Below are 26,031 nucleotides of genomic sequence, written 5' to 3'. Positions count from 1 at the left end.
GCTTTAAACTAAAAGAGGGGAGATTCAGGCTGGATGAGAAGAAAAGATTCTTTACCATGAGGGTGTAAAACACTGGCACAGGCTGCCCAGAGGGGTGGTGGATGCACCAACCCTGGAGACATTCAAGGCCAGGATGAAAGTAGGTCTGGGCAACCTCATCTAGTTGGAGATGGCCCTGCTCATTGCAGGGGGTTGGACCTTTGAAAGCCCCTTCCAACCCAAACTGGCCTATGATTCTACTCAACCCTGCAGCCACTGCAGGCTCCAGGTCACCTTTGGAGCTTGTTTGGTAAAAGCTGTTTAGCCAAAGCTGTCTCACTCCCCTGGCATTTCCACTGGGCACCATGCCCAGGGGGAATTAGAACCATAGAATCAAGCAGGTTGGAAAAGTCCTTTAAGATCATCAAGTCCAACCGTTCCCCAGCACTGCCAAGGCCACCACTGACCCATGGCACCGAGGGCCTCGTCTATATGGTTTGTGAATGCTTCCAGCGACGGTGACTCCAGCACTGCCCTGGGCAGCCTGTTCCAATGCCTGAGCATCCTTTAAGTGAATAAACTGTTGCTAATCTCCAGTCTAAACCTCTCCTGGTGCAGACTGAACCTATTTCTTCTTGTCCTATCGCTTGTTAGCTGGGAGAAGAGACCAACCCCACCTCACTCCATGCTCCTGCCAGGCACTTGTAGAGAGCCGGAAGGTCTCCCTAAACCTTCTCTTTTTCCAGACTGAACCCCCCAGGTCCCTCAGCCGTTCCCCATCGCACTTGTGCTCCAGGCCCTGCACCAGCTCCATTGCCCTCCCCTGGCCCTGCTCCACCACCACGTCGCGACATGTCTCGTCCTGCCCGTTCCTGCCGACCGCTCCACCACGTCCCGCTGAGCTCGGCGCTGCGCAGCGCTGCGGGCGGCCACAGGGGGGCGCCGCAGTGCCGTTCCGCTGCCCTCCGCCGCGCTCCGCCCCGACGGCGGGACACGCCGCGCAGCCCCGGCGGGTCCGGGCGCTGCAGCCGCCGTGTCCCGCACGGTGAGTACCGCGGGGGGGGGGGACGGGACGCGCACCGTGGGGCCGGACAAGGCCGACCCTACCCGAGGGGGTGGCCTGGGGACAGATCTCATCCCATGGGACACCGCTGCCAACCCCTCCGTACGGAGCCCCCCGCTCCCGGGAGCCTGTGTCCGGGATGGGGCCAGCAGCTCTCCTCACCTGCTGGGACGGGCACGCTTGTTTCTCGTCCGCTTGGAAAGTGGAGGCAGGAGGAAAGCGGCGGTGAGGGTTGAGGCTTGTCCGGTTGCCGTTGGAGACCCTACGGGGCAGAGGGCAGGCGGGGGCCAGCCTGGGGAGATGCAGCCCCCTGGGATCCTCGTCCCATTGCCAGACACCTGGGAATCCTTCTTCCCACTGGGTGCCCCTTAGGGCCCTTGACCCACTGCACACCCTTTGGGATCCTTCTCCCCACTGCGTGCCCCTTGGGGTCCTTCTGACTGCGTACCCTTCGAGGTCCTTTTCCCCACTGCATGCGCCATGGGGTCCTTAACCCAATTGCACACCTTTTGTTATCCTCCCCATCGCACATCCCTCGGGATCCTTCTCGCCCTTGCATGCCCCTTGGGATCGCGCTGCTATTCCACACATGCAGTTTCACCTGTATTCAGCTGCTTGCGACTGTCGTGGCATCGCAGGCCTTGGCAGGGAGGTGCTGCGGGTCTGTGTCCCCGTGTGGCTGGAGCAGTTTCGTGCTGACTTGTAACTCTAGCAGAGAAAACTCAGGGGAGTTTGCTGCTTGCTTGAGAAGTGCTTATTTTCAGCACTCTCCAGGATCAGTTAATTATCGCAGGAAAAGAATCACTGCTAAGATCTTATAATTAGGCAGCCTACGGAGACTCTGCTGCTCAGGAGGCAGCAGAAAGCAAATGCTCTTTGTGAGTGTTCCTTGCGTGTGTGTGTGTGTGTGTGAATAGAGCTGCCTGGGCAGAGGGCTGGAACTTGTACTTGTGCATTGCCTGAGAGCTGATGCACGTTGGTGGCTCCAAACCTGCAAAATAATAGGGGAAATAATGAAGTAAGAAAAGAAAACGTGCTAAAAGGACTCCTGTTGTTCTTGTAGAATTGAGTGCTAATCAGTATAATTTGTTTGTGGAGCTAGAAGTGCCTTTAGGACAAACTGTTAGTTCATCTTTGCAGGGCTGCTTTTATACCTGGTTTGAATGGTGCTTGGGTTGTGGGGTCCAGGGTGCTACCACAGAGCGCCTGCTGCTAATAATAACCTGGTAAGGAGTTTACCTGCTCTGATCCGGATAAAGACAGCATCGAGGCTGGCATCGACATTATCAGCCTCCAATCCATCCCTAGATTAGATGGATAGAACTCACACAAGAAGAGGCCGGGCTCTGAAGCAGAGACTTGATCCAGAACGGGGGCTCTGACACTGAATGGGGTCTGGGCTCTGCCTCAGCAGCAGGGATGGGATGTGCAGAGGGGCAGGATTTGGAGCCAAAGGAGCGCACGTCAAAGGCGCCGTGTCCAGGGTGTTCTCATTTCCTTTGCTCTCTCAGTTATAATTTGTTCCACATTGCAGTGCCGGGCGGCCTCTCCCTGCGCTCGCAGCATCCAGGCTGCGGTGGTTGCCATTAGAGCAGTGGTTTCCATCCAAAAAATAAAGGGAAAAGAAAAAAGAAAAGGGAAATTTTCCAAATAGGGATGTGGGGAAATGGCTTTTCTGGTGGCCATTCCGGGGTGGCTGGAGCTGGAATCTCACCGCCCATCCATGCAAACCTGCGTCTGCCCCAGGGAAATTCCATGAGGTTAAAAGCGTGGTTTAATAGTGTTGTTGCTCTTCCCAAAAGGGAGTAAGATGACCTGGTAGCTACAGGTTGCTTGGCTTGATAGCATCCCCCTGGGGAGAAGAGGGAGAAACCTGGCGCAGGCTTTAATTGATGCAAGAATTCAGCACCAGGAATAAATTCCTGCTGTCCAATGTGGCTCTATGGAAAATAACTCTTGGCACGTAGGAATGATTTCAGTCTCCGATGCGAGAGGTGACTTTCTGGCTGTAATACAATTTTACAAGGCATTTGAGTTATGTGAGGTGATATTCTTGTAAAAACCTGCACTTTTCAGTGTTAAACCCAGTCCAGGCCAGTATTTAGAGCTGACATTCTACCATGTCAAGAAAGCCGGGGTGAAATAAACCCGATTCATTTCAAAGGCAGTTATCAGAGGAGATTATCACTGCTGGCTGGTTGCATGCCCTCCGTGTTTCAGTGCTTTTATCACAAAGCTGGAAGGAGATAGAAATGATTGCTGGAACATCCTGGGGCTGACCCAGAGCAGCACAATGTTAATAGCTTGGACAAATCGGGATGGTAAACCAGGCAAGCAAAAGGCTTCCTAACTGAAGCCAAATGGGAAATGGAAGTCTTTTGGCACCCAAAAATAATAACTGGAGTTGTCCATGTTTTCCTGGCCCTAACCTGGATGACAGGCTTTCAGCAGGAGCTGGGAGAGGCAGCACAGGGGCGCATCCCCTCCTCCAGCAGGAGCTGCCTGAGGGGTGGCTGTGTGTGTCCATCCTGATTTCCATGCTAGCGAATTGAATATTTTCCAGGATTAATGGGAAGCTTTGCTATGGAAAGATATAGCCTTTTTGATCAGGGTGCTGTCGGAACTGGATTTGGGCTGATGACAGCCAAACCCAGCCTCTCCATCTCAGTGGAGATGTGGAAACTGCAGGGAAGAGACCGAGGGACTGCAGAAAGCATCTTACAATGAGAGATGAGATGGCCATTGCATTAATCCCCCCATAAATCAAACCAAAGAGGAATAAGAGTGGCTTGATTAAAGCACCTAAATACTCTCGCAGAGGAGAAAATACATGGTAGCCAAAAGCTTGTTAATTGAGCAGAGAAAAGCATGACAAGAATCAATGTCTGGCAGTTGAAGGCAGACACACTGGTAATAAGGCATAAATATTTAACCTGTGGGAGCAATTAACCATCAGAAGACACAGCGAGCAGCAGAGGTGGGATCAGCATCTCTTTGCCTTTAGCATCATGACCCGTCACCTTGCAGTTCCTCCCATAGCCCCAGTGCTGGGCAAGCAAGAAGGGCTGGATCAAACTGGCACTGAGGCCCTGATGAAGTGATTTAATGAGATGGTGCATTTTCAATCACAGCAGAGCAACAGAAAAGGACAATTTCTTGTGTCCTGCTGGCTCTTTCTGAGAAACACCCCCGAAATCACTGCAGGCACTTTGCAGGCGCTTCTTTTCTCTTTCCCTTTGGTTACCAGTGGGCATGTTCTTGCAGGTCTGTGCTGGGAGGGTGAGGGGATGGTGCTTGGTGGTTCTCCTCAATGTCCAGCAAAATAAACTAAGATTCAAGGAAAACAGATCCCGGTGAGCACTCCAGCATGCGTGGCTGCAGGGGGAAGGAGCTGGTCCAGGACTCATTGTCCACCCATGGGTGAGAGGGTCCCCAGCCTGGCATCCCTGGGGACGTGAATGCTTTAGAGAAAAGGGTCATGGGGTTGCCACTGGTCCCATCTCTTTGCCTGTCCTTTCCAGTAGCATTTCCTTTCCTGTAGATGTTCTCTCTTGTCCCTTTGCGATGGGCATCACCACGGCTGGGTTTGCTCCATCTCACCCCCAGGGCTGCCACGTTCGTGCTGCAATGGAGCCTGAGCTTGGGACTGGTCTGGACTTCCCCATCTGTGGTTGGATGAACATGTGCAAGCACATGCGTCACCAGGCATGCATCCCCTATGGCAGTGTGCCCCCTTCATCCCAGATGGCAGCAGCTTGTGCTTCTGCTATTTGATTTGAGGCAGGGGGAATATAGCGGGATGCTGAGCCATATACACATGGTTCAGTAGTCTGCATGCAAAAGTGAGGCACATCAGGAGAGGAGTCACAGCATCTCTGTGCCCTCCAAAGCCACCACACTGTGAGCAGCTGATGTCTGTGGGCAGCCCAGGATCACTTCTCTTCCTCTTGCAGAGACACACCGGATGCCCACCCAGGACAATGCATGACAGGGGAGAAGGCTCGTTTTAAGAAAGAGGATGAATGGAAGGAAAAAAGGCACGTGAGAAGGATGGCAAGGTAAGGGGAGGCTTTGCCCGTGCACTGGTTGGAGCTGGTGGGAAGGAGCTGCTCACCCATGGTGGGAGCAGGAACCTCAGGGCCAGCAGGAAAATCCCTGTTGGTTGCAGTCAGTTGTGGTGATGGAAGGGCATGTGGTGGCCGTGTGGATACCAAAAGCATTTGTCATAGCTCTGCAGGGTAAATACAGACAGTGCTGGCCATGGAAAATAGCTGGTTTTGGTGTGGTCAGGCAGGGCATGTGAAGAGGTGAAGGATCCCACTGGGAGGCAGTCACAGGCTTTTGGCTAATTGCTGTGTAGTCCTCAGCAGAGGTGTCTCTGGATGCTGAAGAAAGGGGCTCTTTGGAAGGTCTGAGTTCGTATGCCTTCATAGCTGCAGGCAGTGTCCTCCACGGAGGCTGCCTGAAGCAAGGAGAGAGCTTGCCTGAGCTGGGAGGTCCAGGAACACATGTCCCATCAACCTGAAGAGGTTAATACCCTTAACAGCTTGTGTCCAGGTAGCTGGGCCCAGCTGGAGCATCCCTGCTCTCCCCGCAGGACCCAGTGGTATTGCACGTACCCGTTTTCTCTTTAACCTCCTTGGAGATGCCTGTGACCAGCAAGCCTGAGCACATGGATGTGGGAAGAGCCCATTCATTATCACTGCATCCATTAGAGCTCTCAGGGGGATTAAGACCATGTGTTGTCTATGGGAGAAGGTGACCTGGGCTGGTGCCTGGTAAAATCACACTAATGTTACTCCAGATGATGAAAAATGGGATGACCAGGCTGCAAGATTCTCCCAATCCAGGCTCCTTATTTTTCCCCATAAAATGCCTTCTCCCTGCACTCTGTAGAAGCTGCATTTGATCGAAAGAGCAGGAAAATAGCTGAGCTATAAATAACATATTCACAGCCAGGCAGGGACCTGCAAGCAGCGAGGATGATGTCTCAGTCTGTGATGTGGACTTGGAGGAATGGACTTGGAGGAATGATTTTATCACCAGCAGATATTAAAAGGTTCCCCTTTGTGCTGGAGGTAGTTCAGGGCAGAGGAGATCAAATCTGCAAGCTGAAAACAGTGATTTGATGACAAAGGTTTGTCTTTTGCATCCTTGATGGCAAGGTCTCACAGGGACACCGGATGGTTTTGGCCTGGTTGATGTTAATGAGGGCTGATGGTGCTGTGCTAACAACCTGGGGTAGCTGTTCCTGATCCTGACTCTGTTAGTGCCCTGACCTGCTCCCCAGGTCGGGTCTGCCCTGGTGCTCCTGGGAGGTGGCACAGATCAAGGATGTCAAGCAGACATCAAGGGATGTCCCCAGGGATGTCCCCAGTGGGAGCAGCAGCACTGGAGGAGGAGGAGCAGTGTGGGGAGAGCCATAGCTCTAACCCCATCCCTAGAGGTGCATCGCACAGCTCCCAGGCACATCCTGCAGCCTCAGCTCTTGCTGGTGCCTCAGTTTCCCCACCTGCAGCATTCAGTGGGTGCCTGGTTCTATGATGGGAGGATGCACGCCCCGCAGAAACCCTCTGTGCACAGCAGGGAGGTTGTTTCTGGGTTAGAAGGTGACCTCTTCCGTCAGCAGCAGGGACACGTTTTCTTCCTGAATTAGATGGTGGTTTGGAGGCTTTCCAGGCCCAACATCGTTCTCCCTGATAGCGCTGGGTTTGCTCTGGTGGCAAGATCCTGCCCGAGCAAGACAGGGCTGCAGATGCAGAAAGCTGCGGGTATCCCACACCTCCCTGGCATGCACTGCTGGGTCATGCATCAGGGCTGCTCCGATAGCTGGGGATGAGACATTTTGGGTCTCCTCTGGTGCTGTTCCTTGCACGCAGAATGCATGTTATAAACGCGGAGGTGAGAGAAATCCCTGTCCTGTTGGAATGGGGAATGCTGAAGTTGTCTTTCCAGACCTTTCCCACCAGCAGGTCGCGATGCAGCCGATGGTGTTATCAGTGCTGTGCACGTGCCGGGTGATGTGCATCCGGGATATGATTTCAGAGCTGGCCCCAGATGTTGGCAGTGACATCTGGCACTATCTACCTAAAGCCTAAAGCCAGAAGAGCACTTGCGTGTCCAGCCAGTTCCTAGGGATGAGGTGCACCAGGAGCTCTTGCGTGGCCACGGTCCCATGGCCCCATCTCCGTTGCCCCAAGCAGCCCTGCCCTGGTTAACGTGACAGGGTCAGCCTTTGTCAGTGATGCCACCGCATGCTTTAGTGTCCTTCACAAACAAGCGACAGCCAAGAGGTTTGCCAGTGTCAGGCTGGCTTTGGAGGGTTTGATCAAAGCCTGGTTTCACCCCGTGCCTCCCAGCGAGCAAAGGCATTTAGCGGTGACCTCAGAGTGACCGGATTCCCACTTCAGCTTTGTTTCACCTCTAAATAAATGGGATTGCTCCGTAAACTCGTTAATGGAAGTAACTGCTGGCGCCTTGGCTCCTGACCAGGGTGGGACACGCTGGGTTCTGCTCTCCTCCTATTACAGTTTGCTTGGGTAAGAGGGACCTCAATGCATGCAATGGAGGAGGGATTTGGGGCTGCTCCAGCTACATTTGCAGGGACAAATCCATCCAGGGGTAACTGACATCAAGGACCTTGGCTGCCGGTGTTTTGGGTTGCACAAGGGAAATGTCCTTCCCTTGCTGCTGTCCCTTTCCACTTTGGAGGTGACGGCAGCTCCTCCGTGGCCACCAGCTGCTGCTTCCATGCTGCACATCTGGCCTCCAAACCACTGACTTCCCCTTTCCCTCTTCCCTGCCCAGGCACGCTCCACAATGACCTCACGCACCATGTTTTATGGCTCCTCCTCCACCATGGCCCCGCCGTCCAAGAACCGTCTGAAGCGCCAGAGCCGGATTTTCTCCCAAGTCTTGTACCGGACACTGAGCTACAAGGACCGGAGCTCAACATCTTCCTCCCCAGCAGCCAATGAGGATGACCCAGCCGAGCTCTCCACCCAGCTCTCGGTCCCTGGCATCCTGAAGATCTTTGGGGGCAACATCTGTGCGGGCACCAACTACAAGAGCGTGCTGGTGACGGGCAGCTCGGGCGCACGGGAGCTGGTGAAGGAAGCGCTGGAGCGCTATGGGCTGAGCCAGCTCAGCGCCGGGCAGTACGCCCTGTGCGACGTGATCGGCCGGTTCGAGGGCCCCGACAAGCAGTGGCAGACAGAGGGGCTGAGGGTGCTCGGTGACCATGAGAAGCCGCTGCTCATCCAGGACCTGTGGAAGCCCAGGGAGGGCTTCTCGCGGCGGCTGGAGCTGCGCAAGAGGGCAGAAGTGGAGGAGATGGCAGCCAGGGATGTGGACACCACCACTGCAGGTCAGAGCTGGGTGCGGGATAGGGACACGGTCCAGGGAGATGCAACCCTCCCCCAAGCATCCCATAGCAGCAGCTTCTGCATGGTTTGGGAATGGGAGGTGGTGCAAGTGGGAGGGCAGCCACATTTTAGCTGCAAGGCTTCTGGGTAGGGTTGATACTCGGAGCTCTCCTGCATAGATTTGGAACCTGCAACCCCAAATACTTACCCCAGCCAGTTTAGGGGTTCATACAGGTCCCCATTTGCAGCCAGGCAGTGGCAGCAAGACCGTCAGTGTGGCCCACTCTTCCCATCACCGTGCACCGACATCATGGTGTCCCATGCTTTGGTGCAGCTTCATGCCCGGCTGTCCTGCACCTCCATCTCCCTGTGGGCATCCCCCAGGCCATTCACCCCAGGCAAATCTGCAGGAGCAATTAAGCAAGATGAAAAGCTGATGAAGGGAGAGCAATGTAGGGCAGGAGAGCTCCTTCCGCGGTAGCTGATGAGTCTAAGGCTGGCAGGAGGAGATAAGTGCATCATTAGGAGCCAGCAGGTTAATAAGTGACCCTGGTAATGAAGTTTTCCTCCTCCCACCCTCAGATAAAAGCCCCACAAGGATGAGGGTGGAAAGGTTTAAAACCAGGGTTTTAATTGCATGATGCCCTTGATGGGTCTGACCTGCTGATGGAAGGATCCGGATCCAGCCTGGGAGGTTTTGCTGGGACGGGCACTAAGTGGCTCCTCGCACCTGTAGCAGAGAGTTGTGATTGTCAGAAATAGCCTAATGATGATGCAGGTTTACCCCATGGGCTCAGCAAACAGGAGCCAAGGTTGCCCCCAGCAGCAGCAGAACAAATGGCCTGACCTGTCCCATGCCAGTGGGGATGGGGCTCCTTTCCAATCTGCTCTAATGAGGGCTGGAAGGAGACCAGGCACATGGAATGAAGGAAACCAGAGAGAGCAGAGGCTGCGATTTGCAATTGCAATTTTGCCCGGGTGCCCCAAAATCTGAGTGTGGAGTTAACAGCTTTAGGGGTTGCTTGTATTGTGGGGGGCTTGGGGGGGGTTCACCTGCCTTGGAATGGAGGAGCAGTGGGAAAACAGCCCCCAGGCCTTGTATTAATGCTGTGCAGGGTGGTTCAATGGTGAGACAGGGCTGCCTCTATCCCTTGCTGTGCCCAGTCCATGGAGGGGATGCTACAGGTCCCAGCTCATTGCATGCGTGATAAAGAGGCTCCTGCTGCCAGCACCTGGACCAGGGAGGTTGCTGCAGAGGTGGATGCTCTTCTCTTCATCTCTTTCTTCAGGCAGGATCAGAGAGACCTTAAGCACTTTGGGACAGCGGTGACTCTAAAAACAGCATCTTTTGAATAGAGGCAAGGGCAAGAGTCAAGCACAATGGTTACAGAACACGGTGGGGAGGGCCACGTGGCAGCTCCCGGCCTGAGCCCAAGGTCACATCAGCTCTTGGCCTCAAATCCTCCCCCTTGGATGCAACGCTCCTACCCATGACCTGGGTGGGCTGGCAGTGATGGGGAGGACGAGGCTCCCACACAGGCTGGGGCAGCAGCAGGATCCAGGCTGCCTGGTGCGGGAGCAGGCAGCACCGAGCTGGCCTGGGCTCAGCAGCCTGCAGTGATTGCTGATGAAGGAGCAGTTCCTGACGGGATCGCGTACCCTGGATCTGGAAATGAGCCCGTTATGCTTTCAGTGTAGATATCACTTCATTTGTTTCAGCACTCCGGGGTGGGGTGGTGGAAATGCTCCATGTTTTAAACCTTTGGGCATTTTCCATAGCTGACCAAGCTCTTCCGAGACACAAAACCTACACCCACATTTGTTTAGGCTGTTTGCTCTGCGCACTCACAGCCCTGATTTGTCTTACCTGTTAAAAGCTCACTCCTACAGCCCTTTCTTTCAGTTTCTTACTCTATACTGGTGGCACTGCCCAAAGGGGTGCTGTGAGGCTGGGACCCACGCCTTCCCACCCCATCTAGAAGCTTCTGGGAATGATGCAGCATGTCTGGGGGAAGTATCTGCTTCCTCCTCATCCAGCATCCCCAAAAGACATGAAACCCCTGGTGGGATGGGTACCGACTGTGGGTGCCCTCCACCAGGGTCACCCTTGTCACCAGCCCCAAGCTGGCAAAGGTTCCCTTACCAAGCATCAGCTGCCTGCCCAGGGTGAGGACAAATGCACTGGTGTGGAAAACACAGCATCTGTGCAAACATAAAGGGACTTCGGGCTTGCAGCTCCCTAGAAAACAAAACAGGGATGCTGCAAAGCAGGATCTGTAGGGAAACACCTGCAGGGTCCTTACCCACACTGAGCATCACTGGGACCACTGGTGTCACGTAGGCTGGCGCATCGCTTCCTGCCCTGCTGCTGAGCTGGTGGATGGGAGGAAGCCCCCACACCCAGCCATAGCCTATTAGCACATAGCTCAGGTGTTTTATCTGCTGGGTTATCCATTATCCTAATCATTATTAGCTGCTTCCCACTGGGAAGGAGGGTGCTCGCTCCTCATGCCACTGATTAGCAGCAGCACAGGTGGAGCAGCTCTGCAGTAAAGGAGGCAGATTCCCTCTCATACCTGTACCCTCAGCCCCACTCCTTTTGGGGAGCAATGAGGCAGTGGTTGGGGAGCATCCAGGGAGAACACCCACAGACCAGAGCTGCGGCACTTGGCATCTTTATGGCATTCATCTTCCAAAACTGCCCCATTTTGCACCATGTCCTGAGCTTGCTAAGGCTTTCCCAGAGGCTGGAGGCTGAAATGCACGCACAACTCGAGAAACTTCGGAGTTAAGCCTATAAAAGATGCTCTGGCAGGTACCTTTGAGGATCTGGCTTTGATATACCTTAGCATGACTGCTTCCAGGGAAGATTCCCTGCAGGGTCTGAGTAGCGATTCCATTAGGAAGGACCAGCCTGCCGTCAGCCCCTCCTGGGTGAATTCAAAGCATTTCTCCTTTCCTGGGGCCCCTGGAGGTATTTATTGACTGATTTATTTCCACCCAGGGAGAAGGAACATCTTCCCTAGGCTGAAAAGAGGCAGATCCCGGTCAACATCCCAAGCACCACAACCAACAGGTTGGGTTTAGAGGCAGCAGCTTGGTGCTGTCTGCTGGGTGCCGGCCAGGGATGCGCAGTTCTTCCTAAGGGATAGGGCACAATACTGCCCCATTCCCATCCACATCCCCATTTGGCTTCAGCAGCTCTGCACTAGAGATGCTCGTGCAATGTTTCGAGTGGGATACTCTGCACATGCTTGGGAAGAGAAAGCAGTACGAGAGGACTGGAAAAAAGCCCTATCCCAGTTTATGGAGGGGCTTTGTTATGCTCAGGAAAAGAGCCGTGTTTATCTTTCCAGGGCAGCTCCGGGGTTAGCGGGGAGCCTGTGCCGGGGGCTCTGTCAGCACTGAAAAAGCAGCTTTTTCCTACACAAAACAAATACAGAAGCTTCCTTTCCCCTAGATAAGGGACCGGTGATGGCGTCTCCCTCTGGGTGGCAGGACCCCAATCCTGGCACCCCTCCTCCATTGCAGTGCAATGAGCTCCAGCTCCCCAGGATCCAGCCCTTCTCCTCCTCTACTTCCATAGCCAGCCATGGCCCAACCATCCTTCATCCCTCTGGTCCATTTCCATGCTGTGGGTTGGGGACGGGGCTCCTGGAGGGGGGAGCCAAGGCCTCCTGCAGACATGTTTGGGGTGGCATTTGGCATCCGCAGTGGCACATTTGGGGCTTGTTGCACTCCCTGGATTTCACATCAGAGGGACCCAGGCATCCCAGCGCCGTGCTGCTGGCCGTGATAGGGACATGAGCTGGGCCGATTGCCTTTTAAAGAAGGACACAGGGCACTGGACCGTTTGGGTGGCTTGGCTGTGCCTTGCCTTAATCCCAAGGCATGTAAACAGCAGGGGCTATTTTCTCCCTCTCCCACCGCCCTCCCCATCCCCATCTCTTTCATTTTCCCAGCAATGGAGCACTTGCTTTAAAACAAACAAACACAGAAATGTATTCCAGAACCAGCAGCCCATTCCTCACCAAATAAGGCCGATGGCATCTTTGGGTCTGAGTTTGTGAGTGTCCCTTTAAGCAGCCCTGGGCACCAGGCTCTCTGCTCTGCCGTCCCCAAATCCCGCTGCTTGTCCCCAAATCTCACTGGCCGAAGCCTGCTCGCTGGTCGGCTGAGCTGTAAATGGGGCTCTGGCTCTGTGCTGCACTGATGCTGCTGCAGTGCTGCTTCCACAAGCAAATCCTTTAGGCTTTTTCCCCCTCTCTTCGTCCTCCCTGAATGCCAGCGACCTGCTCCCAGGAGGCTGCTCACCCCAGGTACGAGCATCGCCCATCGGACCCCCGACTTGTCCTGCAGAGCTTGAGCCACGCTTGCAGCACAGAGGGGTCTGTGGGGACCCCCTTAGGGATGGGGATGCCACTCGAGGGGCTGCTTTTGCAGCTCGGCCAGGCCTATTCCTTCGCTCCAGCTCCCGTTATTCCTCTTGTGAAGAGCTCTTCCCGAATGGGTGTTTGGGAGAAGTTAATTACAGCTTCTCCTGCAGCAGGCAGCGGGCAGGCTCCACTGCAGCTCCAGCTCCCATGCCTGATGATGCTCGGGGTGGGGGCCGGGGGGGGCCTCCCTGTAGCTCCTAAACAGCAGTATCCAGGCTCTTATTGAGCTGAATTTCCTTCTAGCAGAGATTCCTCTCTCCCCCCAGCCCTGGCAGTGTGGGGGATGCTGAGCCCAGCCTGGCTGCCCCCATCAGTGGGATTTGGGGGCCAGGGAGTGCTTGGACACCCCCTTTATGGTGGTGGCATTGGGGTGAAACTCTCTGCGTTGATGTCCTGGTGTCACCCTTCAGGAGAACAGGGAAACCAGGGGACACCAACCCGGGGTTGGGGGGGATGCTCTGAGCTGCTCCGAGCTGCAGCATCCCCCCTGCCACAGGGTGCTGCGGTACCCGGGGGGGCGGCGGGGGCTGATGCTGCTCTTCCCCCCCCCCCCCATCCCCATCCCCATCCCCGCAGGCATCAACGCCCAGGCGCGGAAGCTGCAGCGGCACCGGGCGCGGGGGGCCCGGCGGGCACCGGCGGGGGCTGAGCGGCGCGGCCCCCCCGCCCCGGCCCTGCGGCGCAGCCTCAGCGAGACCAGCCTGGGCATCCCGGCCCGGAGGGTCGGTCCCAGGGCCGGTCCCGGGGAGCGGGTCCAGCGGCACTGCTCCACCCTGCCCGGGAGCCCGGCGGCGGCGCGGAGCGGCAGCGGCAGCAGCAGCAGCAGCATGCGGTACTCCCTCTACCAGTCCCCGCACCTCCTGCTCCTGCAGGGCTACAGCCAGCAGCATGTAAGCACCGCGCCGCCTCCCTGCGCACCCCCCTGCACCCCCCTCCGCTTTCGTCCCGTCACCCCCTAAACCCCTTGGGAACGGGGGGCTGCTTGCATGGCCGGAGCTGCTGGGGTGGTGGCGTGGAAGAGCATCCTTTAGAGCGGTGCCAGCTTGGGACTTGCAGCGTTGTCAGCAAGTCTGTCCTCCAGCTTGTCCTCAAGCACTGGGGGTGCAGAGCGAGGACCCCCCGGTAGAGTCCCAGAGGGATGCAGGAGCAGCATCCCTGACCTGGCACAAGGAAGGTCCGGTTTTGGGGGGTGATGGCTGAGCTGCCCCGTCCCCTGTCTGGTTGCTTCGTTAGGGGCAAACGTAATGAGGCAGTGAGGAGACAGAGTGTCTGGGAGCCCCTGGTCCCAAATGTTGGAGGCACTTGGAGAACTGGGAAGGCCTGGGATGCCTCTTGTAGTTAATGGCAAATTTGTCCCCTTTGGGAATCAGGCTGTGCCAAGGTTTCTGCAGGGTGACATTGGTACTGCAGCCATCCCGTTAGTACAGCTGGGGAAACTGAGGCACGGGGGGTGGGTTATGAGAGCTGCTTCGGAGCAGGCTGGAGAACAAGGCAGGGCAGGGAGCCGCTGTTCTGGCTGGTGTCCCGTTGTCCTCCCGGACTGGGGGATGCAGGCATTGCTGCAGGAGAAGGTGGGAAGGACAAGCAGCTGGGAGAAGGAGGTGTGAGATGGAGGGAGAACCTCTTCTGCCCAAAGCAGCCCCATTCTCTGCATGCCCAAAGTTACTGTCCCCATTTATTAGCATGCCCAAAGCTGGGATCGCTGCTGTCCTGCTCAGCAGAGAGAAATGTGTTTCTGCCATTGCAAAGGTGCAGGGGACAGGGGGATGGCTGGGGACAGCGGCATGCTGCAGCACCCACTGCATGGCAGAGAGGAGGGTCCCTTTTGCCCCTCCGTCCCTGGTTCATGCCGTGTCTCCCCGCTTGGCAGGACAGCCTGGTTTACCTGCTGAACCGCGAGCAGCACACGGTAGGCCAGAGGACGCAGGCGAGCAAGCCCAGCATCAGCCTGTCAGCCCCCGACATCCTGCCCCTGCACTGCACTATCAGGAAGCTCCGACCTTCCCGGCATTGCTCAGAGGAGAAGCTGGTGCTGGAGCCCATCGCCGGTGCCGGCATCTCCATCAACTTCACCGAGGTGGCCCGGACGGTCGTGCTGCAGCACGGGGACCTCCTCTCCCTCGGTCTCTACTACCTGCTCCTCTATAAGGACCCCATGAAGGCGCAGCCGCTGCCAGCACAGACCCTGCTGAGGCTGCGAGCCCTGCACCCCGCTGGCCCCGAGGGTCCCCCTGTCTGCAGGGCGTGCGGCAGCCTGCTGAGGGACCCCGCCACCAAAAAGAGGGGTCCCTCGCCTGCCGCTGGCCCCAGGGCACCCCGCAGGAAGCTGCTGCTGGAGTTCGAGCCGGCGGCTGAGGATGTGCTGCTGCAGCGCATCATGACCCTGATCGAGCCCGGTGGGGACGACCACAAGCTGACACCCGCCTTCCTGCTCTGCCTCTGCATCCAGCACTCGGCCACCAGCTTCGAGCCGGGAGACTTCGGGCAGCTGCTGCTCAAAGTGGCCAAAATGATCCAGAGGACGGTGTGGGTCAGTCGGCGGTGGGATGGGGGTGCTGCTGGGGTGGGGGTGCTGCTGGTACCCCCCAAGGAGGCAGCGAGTGCGGGTTGGGGTGAGGCTCGTGCCACCCCGTCCCACTGGGTTTCACTTTGCTTTCCCCTTCTCTCCCTGCCCAGGAGCGGACACGGGAGCTGGCCGAAAAGCAGTCCCAGCAGTAAGTGCAGCCTCCTGCTTTGCCTTGGCTTGGCCCTAAATGGGGAGAATTCGACCCATTTCTTCCTCCATGAGCGAGGGGAGTCTGTGACTGGCTAAAGCCACCTTCAAAGTGCCTGACAGCACTGATGCACACTGAGTTTCCCTGCTTAATCCCGTGCGTTCAGCTCCTGGTTCTTTTGCCACGTTGCCTGCAAAGCTCCTGCTTCGAAATGTGTAGGGCTGGAAAAGCAGGCAAGCTTGCTGCAGGAATAGGACCTGCAGCAGCTCTGGGGTCTTCTCTGATCCAAGACCTGGCCAAGGCCTTGCACATGTGGCTTCGGAATTCCTAATGGATATAGCAGGGATGGCCCCGGTGCAGGGTCTCACACCCTTAATGCGGAAGACCTCTCTGTGGGGTATCAATAGGGCTGGTGTTGCAATGTGCATCCAGGGATGGTGGCACAGGGATGGGGAGCCCCACTCTGGGGCCATCGCAGCAGTGTGGGGGGCTGCCTTCCCCGCCGCTTCCAAGATCCGGGCTCCAAAGCAGCATCTGGAGAAACTGCTGGTGCTTGCTGCAAGCTCTCCTCTAGGACGAGCTCCTGCGGATGCTTCCCAGGCCTATTCCTATAGCAGTTGAGCAACTTCCCAGATGCTTTTTGTTTGGTTAGTTTTATTTTTGAGCAGCCCCATGCGGGCGGGCTGGGTTCAACCGTCCCGAGCTGGCAGGAACAGCACATACTGCTTGGGGAGAGCCAGGAGCAGTTGCTGCAGTTCAGCTCTATTAGGGCCAGTCTCACCCAAAAGTGGCACCCCACAAAGAGCAAGCAGCCCTCGGCCACCCTGATCCCTGCATGGTCCCCTTTGCCATCCCGTGGAGCAGGAACCACCAGATCACTGCTTGTAAAGGGTCTTCCTTAGGAGGATGCTGGGCTTGCGGGTGAGGGGATGCAGCAGCTCTTTGGCGTTGCCCCAGGCTGCCTGTTTTCTCCCCAGAAGCCTCAGTGGGGATGCTGAGGAGCAGCAGCCATACTGCTCACTGTGTCTCCCCAGCCAGGACCCTGCCACCCTGTCCCACTTCTCCGTCACGGACCTTCTCCCAGACCTGCAGCACATCCTCTTCTGGATGGCCAACGCTATTGAGATCCTTTACTTCATCCAGCAGAAATCACCCACCTATATCCAGAACATGGAGGAGGAGCTGGACATCAGAGGTAAGGCTGGACACAGCACCCTGCTTGCTTCTCCAACCTGAGTGCCTTTGCTCTGCTAATCCCCCGTTGCAACTAGTGGTCAGTGCCACTGAGATGCTCCTTTAACTCCCCCTAATCCTCATCAGCAGGGGCATCTCTGCAGTGCAAACTGGGGTAATCCATGCAGGAAGAGCAGCCTCGCATCGTGCAGTGGTGCTGCTCAGCTTCAGGGCCAGGTTGTGTTGTATTCATAGCCAAGCCTCCCCTTCCCACCGTCTCAGCTTGTGGTTAATGCTTTGGGGGCAGCTTTTCGCCCGCTGGCTGCTGGGTTTGCAGGCAGAATTGCTCACTGGTGAGCCTGTGTTAATGCCAGCCAAAAAGAAAGACAGAAAATAAGGGAAAAGGGGTTAAATGAGCCTCAGAAACCTTCTGGTCTATGCAGCAAGTCAAAACCTATAAGCCAGCAGGCTGCTGGAAGGAGGGGTACATCCATGGGCTGAGACCACCATGCTGCAGTACTGGGCTGTGCTGCCAGTGGCTCTTTGAGGGATGCCACAGTGGTGATGCCAGCCTGGAAGCACCAGTAACATCACCTGGGAACTGGGGAGCAGTGACTTCAGTCCATTTCACTGCTGCTGGTTTGCTCCCCATCCTCCTCTCTCTGTCCCGCAGGCTCCAAGGAGTCTCTTTTCTCCTCGACCATCACAGCCAGCGAGGAGGCGATGACGGTGCTGGAGGAGGTGATCATGTACACCTTCCAGCAGTGTGTCTACTACATCTCCAAGGTATGTGCTCGCAGGGAGGGGAGCAGCATCCCATGGGGCTGGCACAAGCACTCCCAGCACCTCTTGCGCTGTGCAGAAGGTTTCTTTAAGCTTTTACATCCTGGCAGTTGCACCACATTGAGGTGTTTTCCTTTGGGCTGAAATGTCCCGATTTCTGGTCACAGCCCAGGAGAAGGATTGAATTACTGCAGCGTTTTTCCTTGCCTGCAGTGCAGCGGCTCAGGGGAGGCGTTTGGGGAGAGCTGCTTGGCTCCGGCCAGCGTAGCATAATGGTGTGATTCAGGGTGTGATGGAAAGGGGCCCCTGGACCGTCGCCGTTGGACCGCGAGAGCCAGGCAGCATCGGGAGCAGGGAACAGAGCGGGCAGTGTGAGGCAGAAGAAAGGCTGCTGTGTGCTGGTGTCAGCACGCAGGCACGCAGGCATTGCTCACCTTCCCCTTAGCAGGAGTGGATGCTAGGTGTTGCTCTCCCCTTTAATCCACAGGGAAAGGTCATCCCCATCAGTTCTGTTTTTTCTTTCACCCTTGTTCCCAGCCCATGTTCAGCTCAGTTTTCAGGTCCCTTTAGCTGAGCTGTCCCACGCTGTCACCTCCAACTGCTAAAAGCACCAGAAATGTTAATTTTTATATGTATTTAATATTTATATATAATTTAAATACATCCTTGTGCAACACTGGGGTGCATCGAGGCAGGGGTAAGCCAGAGCAACCCCTTATTAGAGCAGCACCTTGCTTGGCTTGTGGAGGTGAGGGGCGTCAGAAGGGTTTGGCTTATGGAAAGGAAAAGAAGGGAAAAAGCAGCAGGATCGTTGTGGTGCGAATTGACCTCTCTCTGCAGTGTCTGTACGTGTCCCTCCCTGCGCTGCTGGAGTGCAACCCCTTCCAGAATGAGTGCAGGGAGAGCTGGCGTGCGAACCCATCGCTGCCTGAGGAGCTCCGCAGGGTTGTACTCATCTACCAGGCAGCACTGGACCTGCTGCGCCAGTATGAAGTGCACCCCGAGATCACCTCCCAGATGTTCGCCTACCTCTTCTTCTTCTCCAACACCCTGCTCTTCAACCAGCTCCTGGACAAGGGTCAGTCCTCCTTCAACACCCAGCCCAGACCGGGTAACCTGTGGGGAATTGACCCCTTGGGAGATCCTCCAGTCCATCCCAGTGCCACCTTGAGGGGTACAGGAGGGAGGGGGCTTCAAGCAGCTTGAAAGGGCTGGGGATGAGCAGGTTAAGCACAGACCTAGTTGCCATCCCCATCCCCATTCCCAGAAGGGGTTTAATCCCACAAGTGCCCCATCCTCACCTCCTGCAAGAGTACTGCCCTTTTGAGCCTAAGCAAAGGATGCTGAGAGCAGCTCAGTAATAAACAACTGCAGCTTGCTCTCTAACTGAGGTACTCATTAGCCCTCATTAACGCTGCTATTAGTGCCAGGTGCGATCCAGCCACCACCAGTACTTACAGCTATAGGATGCTGGGGACATTAACCTGCATCTATTTCGCTTCCCTGGGGCATCCCTACCCCTGGGTTCCAGCTGAAGGCAAGGTGACCTGTTCCCTGACAGTGCTGATGGATGTTCTGCCTCCTCAGGCTCCTCTCTTGGCTGCTTCCACTGGTCACAGGGGGTGAAGCTTCGTGCCAGCGTGCGGCTGCTCCTGGACTGGTTGCGTGGTGCTGGCTTCGAGCAGCTCGCCCAGCAGTTCTTTGCCAAACTCGCCAACGTGGCCAACCTGCTGGCCATGCCCGGCTCCCAGCTGGTGCAGGTGAGGGGTGCCTGGCATCGGGATGGGCACAGGCAGGAGAAACGCTGCTTGGTGTTTGGGGTTCCCTACCATGATATGTGCCTTCTTCTGCAGCCTGTCACCCACTCCCCGTGTTGGTTGGGTGGGCAGTATCAAGGAGGGATGCTCAGGTTCACTCCATCTTTAAGTGTTAAAGCCACGTTGGATGGGGCTTGGAGCAACCTGGTCTAGTGGAAGGTGTTGGAAGGGGGGTGGAACTGGATGAGCTTAGGTCCTTTCCAGCCCAAACCAGTCTGGGATTCTATGATTCTATCTTGCCTGTTCTCTCCCTCCCATTCCCCTCGCAAGCCCCAGCTTCTCATTGAAAGCAGCTCCTCACCTCTTCACGCCGTGCTCTGTCTCCTTGCTCAGATGACCTGGGCATCCCTGCGAGCCGAGTTCCCGGCGCTGAGCCCCGCGCAGCTCCACCGGGTGCTGAGCCAGTGCGAGGCGGTGATGGATGTGGGCTGCATCGCAGCGTGGCAGCCCAGCGAGAAGGAGAGCCCGGCCACCTTCCAGCCTGGTGAGGCCCCGGCTTTGTGCTCAGTGCTGCTATGGTCACTTTGTTCTGGTCACACACAGGCTCCCTCCGAGGTTTTTATGTAGAAGCCAAGCAGACAATTCCCTTCTCCTCCCTGGGACTCCTGTAGTAACCGCAGTGATTGGGAATAACCATGGCCTTGTGATTCTGATACTGCAAAGGATGCAAAATGCACTCAGAAGGGCTTGGGGCTCTTTCTGTGTGCCCAGATGGGGAATGCTGTTGCCTCACACCTTACCATGTCCTCAGTCCCATCTGGAAGACCACACACGGCCAAGAGTCGGGAGACAGGAGCAGGGTACAGCCAGGCCAGTGTTAACCTCTCTGCCTTTCAGATGAGATGCTGGAGTCCTTTGACAACCACCCTCCCATCATCCTGCCTAGTGGGGGCTTCAAAGTGGACCTGGAGGTGGAGACGTTGGATGACAACATCTACAGGCACCTCCTTTACATCCGCCACTTCCTCTGGAGCCTGCAGAGCAAGAGTCCCAGCACCAGCGAGGGGCCAGGCTCAGCACCCCCACAGGTAGCCTGTGCCCCGTGGAGGGGCTGCTCCTCTCCTGGGTAGGCAGAAGGGTTTTGAATCCCTCTGAGCCCAGTGCAAGGGCTTGCTGTAGAGCTCATGTAGAGCTGCTGGAAGGATTAGTGCTGTTAATCCCCCTGCCTAGGGGGAGTGGGAAGGTGAGCAGGAAGGACAGGCTGGCACCAGCAATCTCCTTAGTGGGGAGGAGGGAAGAAGGGGGATATCTGTATTCCTGTGTATTCCTGTTCCTCCCTGCCCTGTTTGTCCCCAAGTAGCCAGGCAAGCACAAAAGCACTGATTAGCTAATTCCTATAAAGCACAGAGAGGGTGAGACGTGCTGCAGGTGCTAAGCTCAATTGCCATTCATCTCCAGCTTCCTCTAGTAGATGCTCTCTTCTTCCCATTGACTGCAGCACCCACATGCACCACTACCTCCTTCTGCCACTCTTGGACCACATCACTGTGCTCCCCCAGTGTCACCCCCCAATGAGATCGCCCAGCACAGACATGACCAGGAATCCCCTTCTGTTTGGCTGTGAGCATCCCCAGCACAGTCCCGGCCACAAACCTGGGGTGCAGAATTGTGCTAGGACAAGCCCTAGCAGCATCCAGATTTCCAGAGCTTTGGCTGGAACCAGCAGCCATCCTGCCTGCAGAGCGCACAGGGTGGTGGGGTGCAGGTAGAGTGCCACAAGCACATGCAGGGGGTCCCATAGAGCATTTCTCTCCTTAAGGAAGAGGCATGCACGACAGCAGATGTCCTGGAGGTGTGCAGGAGCCCTGCTGCTGCCTTGGGGAGCACCATCACCCAGGAGGACCATTGCACTGAGCCAGAGGGGAGCCCCTTGCTCTGCCTGGCCACCAATGGCTGCCCCTGTGAGCACCCTGACAGCGAGCCCCAGCTCCAGGAGAGGCTCCAGCAGCTGCAGCTGGGCAAGGGCCTGGCCCCCAAGGCTGGACCAGCACCCACAGACCCCTCCTGCCTCCTGACACCCCCCACCACCCCACTGAACTTCGACTCCATCAGCCCAGAGTCCCCACAGGGCACCGGCAAGGGGCTGCAGGACCCCCGGAGGAACGGGATGAATGGCACCAAAGGCAGCACTCCTGAAGGTAATGACAGCTGGCACTGCCCTGATTTGGGGTGCAGGATCGGGGCGTGAGGGTGTTTGCTGCTGTTCTCTTTCCCTGGTTCCTGTGGGGACGTGTCCATGTTTGGACAAGGAGAGCAAATGAAGCATCACAGCCCTGGGGGTACCCGAGATTGGCTTTGATGGGGTTTTGGGGAGCTGTGAGGCTGGTTTGGGTGATGCCATAGTGGTAACCCAGTCTCTCTGTTGGCAGGATGCTCACCGACCCCCTATGACTACCCCACACCAGAGTCTTCCAGCCGCAGCTCTGCCACCGATGATTTCTGCTATGTCTTCGTGGTGGAGCTGGAGAGAGGACCCATCGGGCTGGGGATGGGGCTGATTGACGGCTTGGTGAGTCCTCACCCATCACAGGACAGGGCTGGTGCCCCTCCAAAGAGCTGGCATGGGACATGTGAAACCATACAGAAGCTATTGGCTTCCCATGGCAGCTAGAGTGCTTCTCCTAGGGAAAATGAGGTGTAGACGGATCTCTCAGGAGGAGCAGATCTCTGCTCCCAGGTTGCTGTGCCATGCACGCAAAGTCCATCACATCTGTCCTGCAGCTGGAGAGAGCAGACAGGCTCAGCTCTGGTGGAAGGAAAATGACTCAGCCGAGGTCTTTCCTCCACCCTTCAGCGGGTGGCAAGGGAAGCTTGCAGGGTGCCAGAACTGCTCCAAGAACAGCGCTCATTGCTCAAGGGGACGTTGCAATCTGGCTGAGTGTGGTGGATCATTTTACTAAGTGGCCTTTCATGGCAGTGCATTAGTCAGTAGGAAACAAGGCATCACGGAGCTGCTGGGACAAAGAGTAAAGAGCTCGCATCGCAAGATGGCTGCAGGTTAACGATGCTTTACTCTTAATTAAACTGAACAAGAAAACTTGCCCCCATCTCTCCTTTATAAATTGATATAAAACTGAAGGCTTGCATTTCCTTCCTGTTACTGTGACACCGTCCCCAGCACCCATCCATCAAGTTCCCCAGTGCATCAGGCACCCACTTGGCTGTGAGCCGCAGGGGACAGTCACCCTTCCCAGATAGCTCAGCCTTTTGGGAGCACAAACCTTTCACGTCCCTTATGCCCCAATTGGTCACTCACCACCTTTCCCTGCCAACAGCACACTCCTCTCTGCTCCCCTGGGATCTACATCCGCACGCTGATCGAGGACAGCCCTGCGGCTGCTGATGGCAGGCTCTCCATTGGGGACCGCATCCTGGCTGTCAATGGCACCAGTCTCATTGGGGCAGACTACCAAAGGTGAGTTGCACCTTGCAGGAGGGCCTGGGCTGGTATCAGCACTGTGGGAGTTACTGCTCAAGGCCAGGTTTTCAGCTGTTTTGCAGCAAAGAGCTGCACAGGGGTCTCCAAGTTCCTGGTACAGTCAATAGTGCAGAGGATGCTGCAGTAAAAGCAAGCTGCAGAGAAAGGAGAGACCTACACAGGACACTGGAAATAGGGAAAGGTAGCTTTCTGGGGGCTTGGAAGATGGGTCAGGTAGCAACAACTGCTCCAGAGATGGTTCTCAGCAATACATTGCTGCTCTAACACCAGCCCACCCCACAGCTCCTCTCAAAGGTGGTGGGATGGGACAGCTTGCACCCTGCAGAGCCTATGGGGCAGAGCAGCTCAGGGCTTGTTTGTCCTTACCCTGGCAGCACTGGCGTGGAGGCCAGGCTCTCAGTGAAGAGAAACAGACCCTGCCTGTGGCACTGAGCATGCACAGAGCAGAGGGTGCAGGTGTTTTGCAAATGGGGGGGTGTTGTACATGTCCATGACCTGGCAGGCTCCTGGCAGGCTGCAGGGAGCCAGAACTCACCCCTCTCCCTGTTGCTGCTCTCTGCAGTGCCGTGGACCTCATCCGCTCTGGAGGGAAGAAGCTGCGGTTCCTGGTTGCCAAGTCGGACATGGAAATAGCCAAAAAAATCAGTTCCACCTCATCTTCCTCCTAGTCCCTATGGCACGAGGGTCCTTCTGCAGCAGCTTGTGGGCGCAGCTCTGGTTCAGGCTGACCCTGGGGAGCCTGGAGTGCAAAAGGGAGGACCAGGACTCCACAACTGCCCTTGATTTGCTTATCGACACCTTGCCCCTGCACTGCAGCGGCTGAAAAGTCATGCACGGGAGGTGCACGCTTCTCCCACTGCACTTACTGGGAACATCATTCCTGATCTCTTGCCTGGCTTCACCTTGTACCATGTGTCATCCTTCTCAGGAGCTTGCCTGGTCCTTTGTCCCCTCTGGCAGGGGGCAGGAAGGGGATGCTCCCCTCACAGCTCCTCCATTCCTCTAGGCTGGCAGCCCTGCGTGATTTCTCCATGCTGGCAGGTGGAAGGCTTGAAACACCTTTGGGATTTAAAGGTTGGCATGTGGGGCAGGCCTGGGTTTTGCCTGTGGCAATGACCACTGGAGGTGCTGGCACATCAGGCTGGAAAAGGGTGCCCAGCTTTGGGAGTGGTAAAGGCAGCACAAGCACCCAGAAGCAGGATTTGAAGTGGGATGCATTGCTAGAAGATCAAGTTCCCTGGTGCCATACCCTAAGTCAGGTGCCTTTCTGCTGCTTGGCTATAATCACACTGCCCCCAAGCCTGCTCTGGGATGGGAAGCAGCTACAGCAAAGGGCTGACACCACCAGCAGTTCCCTGTGAGCCCTGGGGAGAGCCCCTGAAGAAGATGCTCTTGCCCTTGCTCATGCAGCAGATGTACTGCCTGGCTCTGGCACCATGATCCTGGCAGAAGGAGCCTAGGACTAACCCAGCAGAGACTTTGCCCACACAGAAGCTGTTGCTCTATCCAAGGCCACCACGAACCTGAGTGAGCCCAGCAGCATCCTGACACTAGTCCAGGCAGACAAATGACATCTTGGCTAGCCATGTCCTGGTGCCCCTCCAGCTTTGCCAGGCAGTTGTAAGGCCACCCTGTTTCCTGCCCAGCTCAGAGCGTCTCAGAAGTGTGTGCTGATGCTGAGCGCTGATGGGCAGCAGGAGCTTCCCTTTGGAAGGTCAGTCTTGGAACATCCCAAAGGAGCTCTGGTAGCTGCTCCAACAGTGGTGTCAGCAGAGCTGAGCTGGCAGCTCCACCGTGCGGCTGCCTCCTGCCTGCCAAGTCCTCTCTCTGCTTTTAACAGCATTCACAGGATAAACCTGACCTCATTTCCACATATAAACTGATACCGAGACCTAGTTTAGCCAAACCCTATTAGAACAGCCTGCCACAAAGCCCTGCATCACACCCTGCACTTAAACCAGCACGGTCTAGCTCTGGAAACAAATTGGATATTCACACAGCATCTCACAACAGTGCTCTGAGGACTGTGATGCTAAAAAAGGGATGTTCAACAGTGCTGGCCTTAATTAAACCTCACTGCTATAGTTTTGGTTTCTGGGCTTAGTCTTGCACTTTGCAGGAAGGATGTCAAAATAATCTACATAGGGGAAATACTCCAGTACTGGATTTCTACACAGCCTGGCCTGCCTTTTCCAGGGCAAGATGGACAAAGCACTTTCACTGAGACACTAGTGCCTTGCCTTGCTGCTAGGCCATGCTCATGCCAACCAGCCTGGGGTGCTGCCCCAGCAGGGACTGGGAGCAAAGCATCTCTGCTGCCACGGACTCAGCTGTATCAGGCAGGCAAGCAAAGGCTCAGGGCCCCACAGTGCTCATGGTGATTCACTCCAGTGTATCATGCAAGTATGTCAGCCTCTCATCCTCCAAGGAGCTCAGCAGGTTTGTAGGGCAGGAAATAGGCTGCCAAGGCCCTTGGGCAAGCTGCATGCACTCCTCACTCCCCTCTGCCCCGGAGCCAGGGCTTCGGGGGAGGCTCAGTCTGCGCTAGACAGTACTGGGGCTGCACCCTGGCAAGTTCCAGTGGTACCAATGCAACTCTCTGCTCCCCACCAAGCCTGACTCCACACATCCCTGGCAGTGGGAATCAGCCCCAGGGCTGTGTGGTGCTCACAGTGCAGTCAGGCATTGAAACAGCCTGTAAATAAACCCTGCTATTTACTAGCACGCATGAGGGCTTGCTTCTCCTGGGAGGAGCAGTGGGATGTATTTACTTCCCCTATTTGTTAATACTGTACAGCTCGAATGTGTATAAACTTCTGATGCAGATACAGACACAGCATGGCGCCTGTTTGACACGGGGGTGATGTATGCTAAGAAATGCTCTTGGTGTCAACGATAAACTGGATCAATAAATCTCTCTAAGCTCTGGTCTGGTAGCTGGCTCTTGGATCTCAGGATGTTCACTCTGAAGGTAAGGCAGAAGAGCAGCGAGGGCTTACAACAGACTTGAAGGAGTCACTTCTGCTTTCTCCACCTTGCACAGGCCTTTGCATGGGTGCAAGCAGAGAGGCAATGAAGGACACACATGCATAGCCAGGGTGTAACGAGGGCAAAAGGGAGGGAGAAACAAGTCAGAGGAGGGAAGCAAAGATGAAGTATGTCTCCACAGGGGCATGGTGTGCTGGCAGGGCATTAATGCATGCATTTGCTCTCCTGTCACATTCACACAAATCCACTGGGATTTTCAATCCTTCCTGCCAGAG

The 26,031-nt window shown here is 56.1% G+C and overlaps 1 protein-coding gene and 1 long non-coding RNA gene across 4 annotated transcripts; one reads left to right on the top strand and one right to left on the bottom strand.

Moving 5' to 3' along the window:
- Positions 1–956: 956 nt before the first annotated feature.
- On the top strand, positions 957–25,691 carry RADIL (Rap associating with DIL domain). The gene is made up of 16 exons (XM_065684566.1): positions 957–1,024; positions 4,996–5,100; positions 7,850–8,408; positions 13,419–13,732; positions 14,713–15,372; positions 15,519–15,556; positions 16,591–16,751; positions 17,403–17,515; positions 18,353–18,590; positions 19,100–19,272; positions 19,663–19,813; positions 20,167–20,357; positions 21,089–21,467; positions 21,699–21,838; positions 22,605–22,744; positions 23,331–25,691. The coding sequence occupies exons 2-16, from the start codon at positions 5,065–5,067 to the stop codon at positions 23,434–23,436; spliced, it is 3,399 nt and encodes a 1,132-aa protein (XP_065540638.1). The 5' UTR covers positions 957–1,024; positions 4,996–5,064; the 3' UTR covers positions 23,437–25,691.
- LOC136016870 (uncharacterized) lies at positions 6,209–10,796 on the bottom strand. Of its 3 annotated transcripts, none has more exons than XR_010613735.1 (4): positions 10,710–10,796; positions 9,464–9,751; positions 9,067–9,136; positions 6,209–8,902 (listed from the first exon to the last, which is right to left on the bottom strand). It is a non-coding gene; the product is annotated as an uncharacterized LOC136016870 (long non-coding RNA). The 3 variants fall into 3 exon arrangements; XR_010613733.1 differs by having other exon boundaries at positions 6,209–8,810; XR_010613734.1 differs by having other exon boundaries at positions 6,209–8,810; positions 9,464–9,738.
- Positions 25,692–26,031: the final 340 nt, after the last annotated feature.

Source organism: Lathamus discolor, chromosome 6, assembly GCF_037157495.1.
Source record: "Lathamus discolor isolate bLatDis1 chromosome 6, bLatDis1.hap1, whole genome shotgun sequence".
NCBI classification, from domain to species: Eukaryota; Metazoa; Chordata; class Aves; order Psittaciformes; family Psittacidae; genus Lathamus; species Lathamus discolor.
Note: the sequence above shows the minus strand (reverse complement) of the source record. Positions and strands in the feature narration are given on the sequence as shown.

Bases quoted from the DNA above. Each gene is read 5' to 3' on its own strand.
- RADIL (XM_065684566.1), top strand. From the start codon at position 5,065: ATGGAAGGAAAAAAGGCACGTGAGAAGGATGGCAAG. The intron at 8,409-13,418 runs GTCAGAGCTGGG...CCATCCCCGCAG, and splicing joins TGTGGACACCACCACTGCAG to GCATCAACGCCCAGGCGCGG. The intron at 15,557-16,590 runs GTAAGTGCAGCC...GTGTCTCCCCAG, and splicing joins GCCGAAAAGCAGTCCCAGCA to CCAGGACCCTGCCACCCTGT.